We start from the raw sequence: 16215 nt of genomic DNA on the forward strand, positions 1-16215 counted from the left end.
AAAATGCATGGTCTAGATGGTAAGGTGAGAGCTAGACCTAAGCCTGTCCCTGTACACGTGACAGCAGTACCTTCAAAGCAATTTAGTGGCAACATCAGTTTAAAGAGATTGGCCACCTTTGAAACATTTTTTGTTATTTAAATGCATATATTTGGGGCTAAAAATAATTTCTGCTATTGCATTTCAATTAAAATTTTGCACTGGTTGGCTTTTACCACCTTTGCGTTTTTCCGCACATTCAACATTGATTTGGTATGTGGTCATAAATCATCTGAAAGGAGCTCAGAAATTGACATATGAGTTACAACTCCCTTATCTGAGGACTTGAGAACCAAAATTGTTGAATAATATCAACAATCTCAAGGTTACAAGTTCATATCCAGAGATCTTGATGTTCCTTTGTCCATGGTGAGCAACTGAATCAAGAAGTTTACAACACACGGCACTGTAGCTAATCTTTCTGGACGTGGATGACAGAGAAAAATTGATGAAAGGTTGCAACGCAGGATAGTCTAGATCAGTGATGGTGACCCATGGCATGCGTGCCAGACTGGGCACGCAGAATGCTTTCTGTTGGCACGTGCGCTGTCGCCTCACCCTGCCACTTTGCACTGTTGGCACGATCGCGCTAGCAGTTCAAAGTTGTGTTGGAGCAGAGGAGACATTTCTCCTCGCTCTGACACTCCTCTCCTAGGCCACAGGCCTGTTGCCTACGAGACGGCGGAAGCATCAGAAAGCGGCGCTGGCATAATGACGTCTTGTGGCGGCGCGGGAACTGAGGACCCAGCAGCGCGCAGCGGTGGAGCTGGTGTTGGAAGGTGAGGTTATTTTTAAACTGTGTGTGGCTGTACCAAGGTGGGGGTACCGTGGCAGCATGGGGAGACATGGCAGCATGGGGAGCAGTGGCAGCATGAGGGAAACATGGCAGCATGGAGGAAACATGGCAGCATGGAGGAAACATGGCAGCATGGGGGAAACATGGCAGTGTGGAGGAAACATGGCAGCATGGTGTAAACATGGCAGCATGGGGAAACATGACAGCATGGGAGAAACATGGCAGCATGGTGAGACATGACAGCATAGGGAAACATGGCAGGATGGGGAAACATGGCAGCATGGGGGAAACAAGGCAGCATGGGGAGACATGGCAGCATGGGGAAACATAGCAGGAAAGGGAAACATGCCAGGATGTTGGTACATAGACATGCCAGGAAGGAGAAAACATGCAAGGATGGGGGAGACATGCCAGGATGGGGGAGACATGCCAGGATGGGGAGACATGCCAGGATGGGGGAGACATGCCAGGATGGGGGAGACATGCCAGGATGGGGAGACATGCCAGGATGGGGGTACATAAACATGCCGGGATGGAGTAAACATGCCAGGATGGAGGTACATAAATATAGCAGGATGGGGAGACATGCCAGGAATGGGGTACATGAACATGCCAGATTGGGCAAACATGCCAGGATGGGGGTACATGAACATGCCAGGATGGGGGAACATGCCAGGAATGGGGTACATAAACATGCCAGGATGTGGAAACATGCCAGGATGGGGAAACATGAACATGCCAGGATGAGCATACATGTCACGATGAGGTACATTTACCAGGAAGGGAAACATTTACCAGGATGCGGGAATATTTACCAGGATGGGGGAACATGTCGGCATGGGGTACATTTAGCAGGAAGGGGGACATTTACCTGGATAGGGTACATTTACTAGGATGGAGTACATTTCCCAGGATGGGGAACATTTACCAGGATGGGGGAACATTCCAGGATGAGGTACATTTACCAGGAAGGGGGACATTTACCAGGATAGGGGAACATTTGCCAGGATGGGGAACATGTCGGGATGGGGTACATTTACCAGGATGGGGAACATTTACCAGGATGGGGGACATTTACCAGGATGGGGGAACATGCCAGGATGGGGTACATTTACCAACATGGGGAAACATTTACCAGGATGGGGGAACATTTACTAGGATGGAGGACATTTACCAGGATGGGGGAACATGCCAGGAAGGGGGACATTTACCAGTATGGGGGAACATTTATCATGATGGAGGACATTTACCAAAAATGGGATACCTGCTGGGATGGGGGAACATTTACCAGGATGAGGAATATGCCGGGATGGGGTACATTTACCAGGATGAGGCCATGATGGGGACAAATATACCAGAATGTAGGAAATATATATCAGGATGGGGGGCATGTTTACCAGGAAGTGGCCCAGCAAGGGGGACATAACTACACAATGAAAGGGGAGGGGAGCAACTCGTACGTCTTTATGGGATTTCAAGATCTTCAAACTTTGAAATGTAGATGTTGATTACAGGGGGAAATCTGATTGCATTTCATGCTAAAATCTCTTTCTGTCTAATATGCTGCAATTTTTCCCAGAAAGATCAATCCAACTGCTGTGTCTGGAAAGGGCAGTGGGAGAGGCTCAGCTTCAATGTGTGGTAAGCATGCATGAGCGTGGTGCCTCCTGTTGAGGAGAAGAGAAGACTGCAAAGGTAAGGTTAAAATCAATTATTTACATAATAGGATTGGTTGGCACTTCGGAAAAAAAGTTTGGGTTTAGGGCTACAGTTTGGGCACTCGGCCTGTGAAAGGTTCGCCATGACTGGTCTAGATGGTGAATAAGCAGCCCCAATCCAAAGAAATTCAAGCTGTCCTGCAGACACAGGGGGCATCAGTGCGAGCGTAAACTATTCATCGACATTTGAATGAAATCAAATCCTATGGCAGGAGACCCAGGAGGACTCCACTGCTGACACAGAGACATAACAAAGGTAGACTGATGATTGTCAATATATACATGAGTAAGCCCAAATCTTTCAAATTAACACTATATCTGCAGGTTAATACTGTTATCTGACTTGAAAGATTCCCTTTAGGTAAAAATCTGGAACATCCTTAGACCACCCTAACCTAGGCACTGCTAAACCAATTTTAGCTTAGAGGATCCACCGAAATGGTCATAAGCAAAACAGTAACGGTTAATATGTCAGACTGCAAATTATTGAAATGTGTCACGAGACTCACAACCAAAATTATTCTTATATTCCCAGATGTGTTTGGACTAATAACTTATATTTCAAATCTGTAAATGAGACTGGGCAGCTTTAGTTAGATGCTTCATTTGTCCTTGAGTGTTTGTGAAATCTGTTATTACTGGCAAGTGCAGCATGTAAGTATATTACCGCCATCCTACACATTTACACTATTTGCTGATGAGGATAAAAGGACAAGGTTGTGAGAATGATTTGAACTGCTGTTCACATGAAAATGTTAGTCTATTCCCAAGCATGGCATTGTCACTTATTAGTACTGTATTACAAAAAAATGCTTTTTTCCATCACACTGTGGTCGATGTAGTTTACTTTTCGTACAAACACATGCTGACTTTTCAGTTCCACTGCATCCTTTATTTCTATCATCAAAACACTCACAGAATTATCCAAGCGTGGAACTTGGTGATAAGATGTAACAGAAGCTATCTGATGTACTAAGCTTGAATTCCTTTCATTGTGCTCATGGCTGCCATTTATAACCAGCAATGGCAAAGGACATTTCCCACCAAAAAGAAAAATGGTTATTCAAATTATCATGAATGGTTAAAACTGCAAACTGACTGTAAAACAAGCAATACATAATACATACCTAACGGTCGCGCGGTTGGCCATATGGGCGTTTCCCTTCTCCGGTGACGGCGCCACCTGTTTCGGCCATCTTTGTTCTCCTTCTTCTCTAGCTGCGGTGCATGACGCATCCAACGTCATCCACACTTGCTGGAATTCAGGTCCTGCGCAGGCGCACTTTGATCTGCTCTGAGTAGGGCAGATCAAAGTATTGTAATGCGCCTACGCAGGACCGGCGAGTATGTATGACATAGACGCGTCATGCACCCGGGCTTCAGAAAGAGGACGAAGATGGCCGAAAGAGGCGGCGCCGGCACCGGACAACAGAGACACCCATATGGCTAACCCCGCGACTGTTAGGTAAGTATTCTAAAGAGTTTTTTATGTTCTCACAGCGGCCTGGGCTTTTATATACAGCATGTTAGAATGCTGTATATAAGAGCCCACTGGTGGCGGCCGCAGCTTATACGCCAAAAAAGTGGTGACAGGTTCCCTTTAATATCCACTCCAAGAGATTTTTAATTTAATTGTTTACTGCACATTGCCTAGGTTACAGGCCACTGCTGCAGTCTAATAATGGTGGCCAGTCTCCTAGGCAAGAAGCTCAGGCCATACAAGCGCTTTCCAATAGAGCTTGGAAATGCTGCTCTGAAGGTGGCAGCTATTCTCCTCTGATACTCTATGACTTAGGCCGGTGTCAGACTAGTGTATGGAATCAGATGCGAGAGCCTCGGATGCGATATGCTAATGACCCTTGGCTTAGGTTCTGCTGCGAGAGTGAGCAGAGTGTCATGTTATTGCGGTCCAATCTTGTAATCACAGGTGTGGAGGAGAGGGAGGGATTAATCTCTCCATCTCCTCCGTTACCTGTCTCTGCGTATATCGCACTGCACTCCAATGTCATACGAGTGCAGTCCAATGTTTCACACTCATCGATAGACTTGTATGGGTGCGAGTCAGCCAATCATTGCGTGCTGTGGTTTTTTTCCTCAGTCCAATTAGGGTGATGGTGCTAGAGGTGTTTACTGAGTTACCACAGTGACCCGGCATGGACTAGCACAAAGGGATCTGACAATAAGGAAAGGTAACAAGGCCCAGTGCCTGAGCTGGGACAGATAAGTAAATAATCTGTAACGATCAGTGCTCACTTGCTGTGTCTGTGGACAGTGAGTTTTGTGTGGGAAGGTGAGCCACAGGCAACACAATTCACAGGGTAAATCTAGTAGATGGCATTGCATGTAGACCCCATTCATTAAACTGGCATTTTGCTTGCCCGTCTCAATGATAGTTGTAGATAAAAAGAAGCTCCTAATTCATTAAGCGCACCAATCACCAGGATTTTCGTATATAACCTAAAGTTAGTGCTGATTCTATACATACCTTTATTGGTCAGATTGGATGTATATTTTTTTGAAACACAAGCAAGTAAAGTTTTAAAATGTACAGCTTTTGGATCGGCAGCAGCTGCTGAATAACTACGGTAATAGCTGGGGTGGGTTTTGGGTGATTATCACCCTCTGCTTGTTGTTTTTTCCCCCATCTTTTATTTATACAAATTCTATTATAGGAAAGTTTTGCTAATATCTTCACTAAACTGGCGTTGGAGTCGGGGACCTGCACATAGCGCTTATTGCTGGCGCCATCTTTGTGAAGATGTGTGACCTCCTATTATTCTTTCCTTTTCTGCTGTTGCGAAGTCGGTGCATGCACCCTCGCATCTTCTGTTCTATAATATAATATAATCAAATCTGTTCTATAATAGAATTAGCATGAATAAAAGATAGGGGGAGGAACAACAGGTGGTGGTGCGGGGGGTGGAATCACTATGAAAACCCACCCCAGCTATTAGCTATTAGGCCAATCAAAATGCTGTGCATTTCACAAACTTTACTTGTCTGGATTTCAAAAACTATTCATCCAATCTGACAACTACAGGTACGTATAGAATCAGCATGACAGTGCCAGTATAGTGCTGGCTTTATATCATTTAGGAAAATCCTGCTGATTGGTGAGCTTTAAGAGGCACATGCCACTAAGGGCGGTGTTACACGGTACGATATATCGTGCAATATGTCGTCGGGGTCACGGAATTCATGACGCACATCCGGCATCATTAGAGATGTCGTACCGTGTGACACCTCCGAATGACTGTTAACGAGCAAAAATACTCACCTTATCGTTGCTCATTGACACATCTTTCATTTTCATAATGTCGTTCCTCCTTCTGCGTGCCGGTTGTTCGTCGTTCCTGAGGCAGCACACATCGCTACATGTGACACCACGAGAACGATGAACAACAACTTACCTGCGTCCCGCCGGCAATGAGGAATGAAGGAGGTGGGCGGGATGTTACGTCCCGCTCATCTCCGCCCCTCCACTTCTATTGGGCGGCCGCTGTGTGACATTGCTGTGACGCCAAACGTCCCTCTCCCTTCAGGAAGAGGATGTTCGCCGCCCACAGTGACATCGTTAGGGAGGTAAGTACGTGTGACGGGGGTTTAACAACTTTGTGCGATGCAGGCAATGAATTGCCCGTGACACACAAATGACAGGGGCAGGTGCGATCACTCATGCGATCGCACGATAAATAGTTGTGTGTAACGCCGCCCTTGTTGAGTCAGACACATGTTTTCATTGATGTGCACTTCCATGCGCCTTCGCAGAAAAGTTACTACAGTCAAGGACTGGAGTAACATTTCTGGTGTAAGCAATGCCTTTACTGTTAATGAACTTATTGGATGAGAGTTGCTACTCCTCCTAACCTCATTGGCTACCCAACAGTGCAGAACTGCCAAAAACTTTTCATGGCACACAGAAATGTTGCCACTTAAACGCCATGACTAATCAGGGCTGTAGTCTTATACAATAAATATACGCATATTGTACAATAAATATCACTGAATTAGTTGATATTAAAAGGGATGTCCACTACTCAGACATGTCCGTCTCAATTATAATGTTTGTCCTCCAGTAAAATAAGATTATATGCCCCTCCCTCCTGTGCCGGCGCCGTTCCAGTGTTCTTGGCACTCGCGTGACATTGCCATGTTACGTGAACCCTGATCCCAATCAGCATTGACTTTACGCTCTTTACCTTTGGACATATCAGACACCAAGAGGAAGTGACCGGGCAGCCGCAGTTCTGACTTCCCCTTGACGTCTGATTCGTCCGAAGGAGGAGTGAGTGAAGCTGGCACTGATTGGCAGCAGGGTTCACGTGACATAACAATCTCATGTGAACCTCGATAGAGCGAGTGCTCACATAGCTGTAATGGCGTTGGCACCGGGGAGTATAAGCATTATTATTTTACTGGTGCAAACAGGCTGATTGAGACAAGATTATCTGAGTAGTGGACAACCCCTTTAAATCCTGAAGAAGATGTCTTTACTAACTGGTTATACATTGCCCAACTTTCTGTCACTTCTATCTGGAGCATAAAACTTAAAAACTCCTCAATATCCACAAGGATTGTACTGTTCTTCAAAACATTATGGCATTTGCGTGATTATGTCATGTGATACCTTTAGAATTGGAAGAAAATCTATTTTCAAATAGGTGACCTCACCGGATAATGCATTCATCAGACTTCTGCTTGTCAAATATAGACTTTAAGTGCATAATATGTCTATGTTTTTCTCTGCAGAGGACTCTTCATTACCATTCATGACCGTGGTCATATATCCACGCTAATGAAATCATGGCCTGAGAATGACATTAAGGTAACGTATGCTTCGTTTTATTTCACTGAGTTGTTAGAGATTTTTACCAAATTAAATAGGTCATGTAAGGACATTCTGGTAAGAGTAGACCATCATTGACTTTATCTTGGAAACAGTCTTCTTTGCTTCATCTTCCAGATACACAGTAGCTTTCAATTACCAAGCACACACGGGGGCAGATAATAAAGTCATGCATTTCACTTATGGCACACAGCAATCTACCGGAGCTGAAAAAGTAACCATCATTTTATTTTATCTTATTAATCAATAATACAAGTGAAAAATAGGTAACTTTGTGATATATCTTATTAGATTGTTCATTCTCAAAATTCTCAATATATAGATAACGTCTGTTTTTATTGCTTACAGATTTTCTCACTGCTGAGATAGGAGATGGCAGTTGGTGCTCATAACGTTTTATGGAGATCTGTAACTGTAGTTTCAGGAGAACTTGCAGCAGAATGTTTGCGTATGCTTCTAGCTCCTCCCTTCTCCCACCTCTCCCCTCTCCATAGAATTTTTAAAACACCAAATGATCTCTCCTATCTTAGTAATGGGAAAATACATTTTCACCGAATACAAAGTTTACCCATGAATTCAAAGTACTACATACAAACTAAGGAAAAGTGATACATTTAATGCCTATAAACATAATTTAAGAATTGATAAGATGTCCCCATAACACCAAAGTGGTGGTACAATAGGGCAGAATTGTGATTCATTGTTATGAGGAAATGGATTGAAACTTTACCAGAAGGGCAGCTGTAGACATATGGTTTTAAGTGGGCTTTACACGCTGCAATCTCACTAGCGAGATTGCAAGCGATCGTACCCGCCCCCGTCAGCAAATCGCTGCCCGTCGCGCACAACCTCGCTTACCCCCGTCACACGGACTTACCTGTCCTGCGACGTCGCTCTGGCCGGCAATCTGCCTCCTTTCTAAGGGGGGCGGTTCGTGCGGCATCACTGCGACGTCACACGGCAGCCATCCAATAGAAGTGGAGGGGCAAAGATGAGCAGGACGTAAACATCCCGCCCACCTACTTCCTTCCGCATTGGCGGTGGAGGCAGGTAAGGAGATGTTCCTCGCTCCTGCGGTGTCACACACAGCGATGTGTGCTGCCACAGGAACGAGGAAAAACATCGCTAATTAGAAGAGAATGATTTTTTGTTTTAGGACGACCTCTCCGCGGCAAACGATTTTGCCCGCTTTTGCGATCGTTTTAGGTCGCACATAAGGGTCACACACTGTGATATCGTTAATGACGCCGGATGTGCGTCACAAACAACGTGACCCCGACGATAAATCATTAACGATATCGTAGCGTGTAAAGCCTGCTTAAAGCGGGCTTTACACGCTACAATATATATCATACAATATGTCGTCGGGATCACGTCACATCCGGCATCATTTGACAGATCGTAGCATGTGATAGCTATGAGCGAGTGTGAACGAGCAAAAATACTCACCTTATCGTTACTCGTTGACACGTCACTCAATTTCAAAATATCGAACGTCCTTCTGTGCGCCGGTTGCTCATTGTTCCCGAGGAAGCACACATCTCTCCATGTGACACCCTGGGAACGATGAACTGCAGCTTACTTGCGTCCCGCCGGCAATGCAGAAGGAAGGAGGTGGGCGGGATGTTTACGTCCCGCTCATCTCCGCCCCTCCGCTTCTATTGGACGGCCGCTGTGTGACGTCGCTGTGACACTGAATGTCCCTCCCCCTTCAGGAAGTGGATGTTCGCTGCCCACAGCGAGATCGTTCGGGAGGTAAGTACGTGTGACCGGGGGTTACAACATTGTGCGACACGGGCAACAAATTGCCCGTGCCGCACAAAGAATGGGGGCGGGTGCGATCGCATGATTAATTGCAATGTGTAAAGCAGGCTTTAGAGTTTAAACACGTATGTAAAAAATGTTACCGGTGTCATCATGGATTTGGGTCGGTGTGACATCAGTATTCAGTACATGTGTTGTCAATGTTTTTCACGGATGGATCATTAACTAAATTACAATGCTTCTCATATATGTTGTAATGATAAATCCATACATCACATGGATGGCACACAATGCCATGCATGTGCTGTATATTATCTGTCACGGACCCATAGACTTGTATTGGCCCTTGTCGTCTTGCTGACGGAAAAAAACAGACATGTCTCTGGGTGTTTTGCACGGACTCATAGTGAAAAATACAGCACATGCACCTTAGATTATAATGGACATGTGCTGTTTCCGTGAAAATAACTGATATCACACATACTGAAAACACGGACATCTGAATACCTAATAGAAAACTTATAGCTTTAGCACATATACTTCATATATATATATATATATATATATATATATATATGTGTGTGTGTGTGTGTGTGTATATACAGTCATATGAAAAAGTTTGGGCACCCCTATTAATGTTAACCTTTTTTCTGTATAACAATTTGGGTTTTTGCAACAGCTATTTCAGTTTCATATATCTAATAACTGATGGACTGAGTAATATTTCTGGATTGAAATGAGGTTTATTGTACTAACAGAAAATGTGCAATCCGCATTTAAACAAACTTTGACCGGTGCAAAAGTATGGGCACCCTTAGCAATTTCTTGATTTGAACACTCCTAACTACTTTTTACTGACTTACTAAAGCCCTAAATTGGTTTAGTAACCTCATTGAGCTTTGAACTTCATAGGCAGGTGTATCCAATCATGAGAAAAGGTATTTAAGGTGCCACTTCCAAGTTGTTCTCCTATTTGAATCTCCTATGAATAGTGCCATCATGGGCTCCTCAAAACAACTCTCAAATGATCTGAAAACAAAGATTATTCAACATAGTTGTTCAGGGGAAGGATACAAAATGTTGTCTCAGACATTTAAACTGTCAGTTTGCACTGTGAGGAACATAGTAAGGAAATGGAAGAACACAGGTACAGTTCTTGTTAAGCCCAGAAGTGGCAGGCCAAGAAAAATATCAGAAAAGCAGAGAAGAAGAATGGTGAGAACAGTCAAGGACAATCCACAGACCACCTCCAAAGACCTGCAGCTTCATCTTGCTGCAGATGGTGTCAATGTGCATCGGTCAACAATACAGCGAACGTTGCACAAGGAGAAGTTGTATGGGAGAGTGATGCGAAAGAAGCCGTTTCTGCAAGCACGCCACAAACAGAGTCGCCTGAGGTATGCAAAAGCACATTTGGACAAGCCAGTTACATTTTGGAAGAAGGTCCTGTGGACTAATGAAATAAAGATTGAGTTGTTTGGTCATACAAAAAGGCATTATGCATGGAGGAAAAAAAACACGGCATTCCAAGAAAAGCACTTGCTACCCACAGTAAAATTTGGTGGAGGTTCCATCATGCTTTGGGGCTGTGTGGCCAATGCCGGCACCGGGTATCTTGTTAAAGTTGAGGGTCGCATGGATTCAACTCAGTATCAGCAGATTCTTGACAATAATGTGCAAGAATCAGTGACGAAGTTGAAGTTACGCAGGGGATGGATATTTCAGCAAGACAATTATTCAAAACACCGCTCCAAATCTACTCAGGCATTCATGCAGAGGAACAATTACAATGTTCTGGAATGGCCATCCCAGTCCCCAGACCTGAATATCATTGAAAATCTGTGGGATGATTTGAAGCGTGCTGTCCATGCTCAGCGACCATCAAACTTAACTGAACTGGAATTGTTTTGTAAACAGGAATGGTAAAATATACCTTCATCCAGGATCCAGGAACTCATTAAAGGCTACAGGAAGCGACTAGAGGCTGTTATTTTTGCAAAAGGAGGATCTACAAAATATTAATGTCACTTTTATGTTGAGGTGCCCATACTTTTGCACTGGTCAAATTTTATTTAAATGCGGATTGCACATTTTCTGTTAGTACAATAAACCTCATTTCAATCCAGAAATATTACTCAGTCCATCAGTTATTAGATATACAGTTAGGTCCAGAAATATTTGGACAGTGACACAATTTTCGCGAGTTGGGCTCTGCATGCCACCACATTGGATTTGAAATGAAACCTCTACAACAGAATTCAAGTGCAGATTGTAACGTTTAATTTGAAGGTTTGAACAAAAATATCTGATAGAAATTGTAGGAATTGTACACATTTCTTTACAAACACTCCACATTTTAGGAGGTCAAAAGTAATTGGACAAATAAACCAAACCCAAAATTTTTTTTTTTATTTTCAATATTTTGTTGCGAATCCTTTGGAGGCAATCACTACCTTAAGTCTGGAACCCATGGACATTAACAAACGCTGGGTTTCCTCCTTCTTAATGCTTTGCCAGGCCTTTACAGCCGCAGCCTTCAGGTCTTGCTTGTTTGTGGGTCTTTCCGTCTTAAGTCTGGATTTGAGCAAGTGAAATGCATGCTCAATTGGGTTAAGATCTGGTGATTGACTTGGCCATTGCAGAATGTTCCACTTTTTTGCACTCATGAACTCCTGGGTAGCTTTGGCTGTATGCTTGGGGTCATTGTCCATCTGTACTATGAAGCGCCGTCCGATCAACTTTGCGGCATTTGGCTGAATCTGCGCTGAAAGTATATCCCGGTACACTTCAGAATTCATCCGGCTACTCTTGTCTGCTGTTATGTCATCAATAAACACAAGTGACCCAGCGCCATTGAAAGCCATGCATGCCCATGCCATCACGTTGCCTCCACCATGTTTTACAGAGGATGTGGTGTGCCTTGGATCATGTGCTGTTCCCTTTCTTCTCCAAACTTTTTTCTTCCCATCATTCTGGTACAGGTTTATCTTGGTCTCATCTGTCCATAGAATACTTTTCCAGAACTGAGCTGGCTTCATGAGGTGTTTTTCAGCAAATTTAACTCTGGCCTGTCTATTTTTGGAATTGATGAATGGTTTGCATCTAGATGTGAACCCTTTGTATTTACTTTCATGGAGTCTTCTCTTTACTGTTGACTTAGAGACAGATACACCTACTTCACTGAGAGTGTTCTGGACTTCAGTTGATGTTGTGAACGGGTTCTTCTTCACCAAAGAAAGTATGCGGCGATCATCCACCACTGTTGTCATCCGTGGACGCCCAGGCCTTTTTGAGTTCCCAAGCTCACCAGTCAATTCCTTTTTTCTCAGAATGTACCCGATTTTGCTACTCCAAGCATGTCTGCTATCTCTCTGATGTATTTTTTCTTTTTTTTCAGCCTCAGGATGTTTTGCTTCACCTCAATTGAGAGTTCCTTAGACCGCATGTTGTCTGGTCACAGCAACAGCTTCCAAATGCAAAACCACACACCTGTAATCAACCCCAGACCTTTTAACTACTTCATTGATTACAGGTTAACGAGGGAGATGCCTTCAGAGTTAATTTCAGCCCTTAGAGTCCCTTGTCCAATTACTTTTGGTCCCTTGAAAAAGAGGAGGCTATTCATTATAGAGCTATGATTCCTAAACCCTTTCTCCGATTTGGATGTGAAAACTCTCATATTGCAGCTGGGAGTGTGCACTTTCAGCCCATATTATATATATAATTGTATTTCTGAACATGTTTTTGTAAACAGCTAAAATAACAAAACTTGTGTCACTGTCCAAATATTTCTGGACCTAACTGTATGAAACTGAAATAGCTGTTGCAAAACCCCAAATTGTTATAAAGAAAAAAGGTTAAAATTAATAGGGGGGCCCAAACTTTTTCATATGACTGTATAAATATATAGTTCATTTTGAGTGGACTAAATTACAAACTGGTTTGTAGATTATATTCAGCGAGTTATGCTGAATGATTGCTACTCTGCACTGTCCCTGGTGATAAGTGGTGTACCACAAAGTTCAGTTCTGGGTCCACTATTATTCAACTTATTATTAATTACGGTACATTCCTCAACACCAAGAAGGAATAGCCATGGAGTTATAGAAGAGTTGTACACTTGTTAATGATATGCAAATATTGCAAAAACATGTTAACAAAATTTTCAAAACTTCTCAATTTAATGAGTATGAACCATGCACAGAAGATCACATACTTGCACGCCTTGGCATGCTATGAATAAGGTTATTAGTGGTTGTCTGAGGAATGTTCTGCCAAGCTGAAACCACTTGGGTACACGAATCATCAAGATCCTCTACTGGCAGCAATTACTGACCAATGATATCCCTAATGTGCTTTATGGGAGTGCAGTCCAAAGATGGTGATGGCCATAGTAGCTTGTTTAGTCCATGCAGGCTGCTCACAGTACCACAAGCAACATGCATTGTTGTATTGAAAAATGGCTCCTATGACACTTTGGGGAAAAGTTCATACCACTAGTTCCACAATTCATCCATTTTCTACTGCAAGTGAAATTAGACATACCAAGCCTAAGGATTCAAACAGTGTCTATCCATTCCATCAGAAGGAATTTGCACAACATTGGGCTATGATCCAGACGTCCAGCTCCAGGTGTTCCATTGACCTCATGTATCTGCTCTCAAAGGCTATCATGGTGCAGAGTAAAGCCTGCTTTACACGTTGCAATTTCGCATACGATCTCGTATGTGATTTGCAACGCCCCCATGGTATGTGCGGCACGTTCAATTTGTTGAACGGGCCGCACAAACGATTAACCCTGTCACACATACTTACCCGTCCATACGACCTCAATGTCGGCGGCGAACGTCCACTTCCTGGAGTGGGAGGGACGTTCGGCGTCACATCGACGTCACGCGGCAGCCGGCCAATAGATGTGGAGGGGCGGAGCTGAGCGGGTCGGAAACATCCCGCCCACCTCCTTCCTTCCGCATAGCTGGCCGGGAGCCACAGGAGGCAGGTAAGATCTGTTCATTGTTCCCGGGGTGTCACACGCTGCGATGTGTGCTACCCCGGATACGATGAACAATCTGACGTGCAATTCTAGAGAAAGGTACGATGTGTATGCGATGAACGTTTTACCGTTCAACCGCACGTACCTGTCACACACTGCAATGTACCTTACAATGCCGGATGTGCATCACTTACGATGTGACCCTGCCGACACATTGTAAGATACATTGCAGCGTGTAAAGCGGGCTTTAGATGGCAATGGAGGCTGGAGTGGAGGTCTATCCTATTTAGTGACGAGTCTTGCTTTTGTCTTCGATGCAATGATAGCCAGAGATTGGTCTGCCAATTATATGGCCAATACCATTAAGAGTCATTCATGAGGAAAAATCATACTTGTGATTATGGTGTGGGGTGGCACAATGTGTGATAGCTGGACCCCTCTAGTTTTCTTAACTGATACTCTAACACTTGATGTTAAATTGATGAGGCAGTGGAATGAATGGTACAACCATTTCTCCAAAATGTCCCAGGAGCCCTTTTGCAACACAACAATGCCAACCTGCCTATTGCTTGTGCTACCATTGCCTGGAGGATCCTTGAGCTTGTCTCCCATCATGCACTTGTGGGACACCATTAGTTGGCAACTGCAAAGGGAACTGCCAACAGTGTATGTTGATGATTCGCAAGCCAAGTGCATCTAGCAGGGAGGAAAATTTTCCAGACAGCCATAATTTACCTCATTGATAGCATGCTAAGACGCATAAGTGTGTGTATTTTTGCATGTGGCATTCATACACTAATACTGAAAACATTGAGATGCTTTGAAAATGTTTCCAATTTCATAATTTATATATCATTATCATATCTGTCCTTCCTATGAGTTCCATAATTCCATGACTTTTCCTTCTTGTTGCAATTTCGGTTGAGTGTTTATACGAGATTGTTTTAACACCACTGTCTATAGTTTTGCATATGAGACCAAGCATTGTGGAGTAGTGCAGTGTATAGAAGATCATAAATGACAAGCTGACCTGGACACAGTAAAGGGTGCTTTACACGCTGCGACATCGCTAACGATATATCATCGGGGTCAAGGTGTTTGTGACGCATATCCGGCGTCGTTAGCGACATCGCAGCGTGTGACAGCTAGGAGCGACGATCAACGATCGCAAAAACGTCAAAAATTGTTGATCATTGACACGTCAATCCTTTTCATAATATCGTTGGTGGTGCATGCCGCTGGTTGTTCGTCGTTCCTGCGGCAGCACACATCGCTATGTGTGACACCGCAGGAACGACGAACATCTCCTTACCTGCGTCCATCGGCAATGAGGAAGGAAGGAGGTGGGCGGCATGTTCCGGCCGCTCATCTCCGCCTCTCCTCTGCTATTGGGCGGCCGCTTAGTGACGCCGCAGTGAAGCCGAACGAACCTCCCCCTTAAAGGAGAGATTGTTGGGTTTCTCCAGCGACGTCGCTAAGCAGGTATGTGCGTGTGACGCTGCCGTAGCGATATTGTTCGCTACGGCAGCGATCACCCCCTTGACGAAACAGTGACGTGGGCGGGTGCTATCGCGCACGACATCGCTAGCTATTGCTAGCTATGTCGCAGTGTGTAAAGCACCCTTTAGTGTTTCGCCATCCATGTTGCAGATGAGACTCGTGGATAATTGTAAAGTTACACCTCTGAGTATGGATTGTACCAATATCATGGCATGAATTAACCTAGAATTAATTCTAGAAAAGGATCTGGGTGTAGATGATAGACTAAATAAAAGCATGCGGTGCCAATATTACTCTTTTACAAAGCATTACTGAGGTCTAATCTGGAACATGCAATTTATTTCTTGGTACTAGTTCATAGAAGAAGACATGAACCGTGTTCAGAAGTTCTTCACAATAAGAGACTTTTCAACAGATCCATGGCTATCTCAGAAGCTGGTTTTAGCAGTAAAAGTTAATGGCTAAAAATGTTTAAATGCTTTCTGAGAAAAAAAAATCAGAGCAGAATAGGATGGCTCATTGTTTTTCCTCATTAGACACATACCCCTTTTCTTCATCC

General features: G+C 43.9%; 1 protein-coding gene across 1 annotated transcript in view; it reads left to right on the plus strand.

The window, feature by feature from the left end:
* ME1 (malic enzyme 1) overlaps positions 1–16215 on the plus strand; it is a 592001-nt gene that overhangs the window by 219597 nt on the left and 356189 nt on the right. Inside the window, exon 4 of the mRNA XM_075340163.1 lies at positions 7303–7378. Within this exon, the coding sequence (XP_075196278.1) occupies positions 7303–7378 (76 nt within the window). The remainder of the gene's footprint in view (positions 1–7302; positions 7379–16215) is intronic.

The sequence above is a fragment of the Anomaloglossus baeobatrachus genome, chromosome 3 (assembly GCF_048569485.1).
Source record: "Anomaloglossus baeobatrachus isolate aAnoBae1 chromosome 3, aAnoBae1.hap1, whole genome shotgun sequence".
In the NCBI taxonomy this organism is placed as follows: Eukaryota; Metazoa; Chordata; class Amphibia; order Anura; family Aromobatidae; genus Anomaloglossus; species Anomaloglossus baeobatrachus.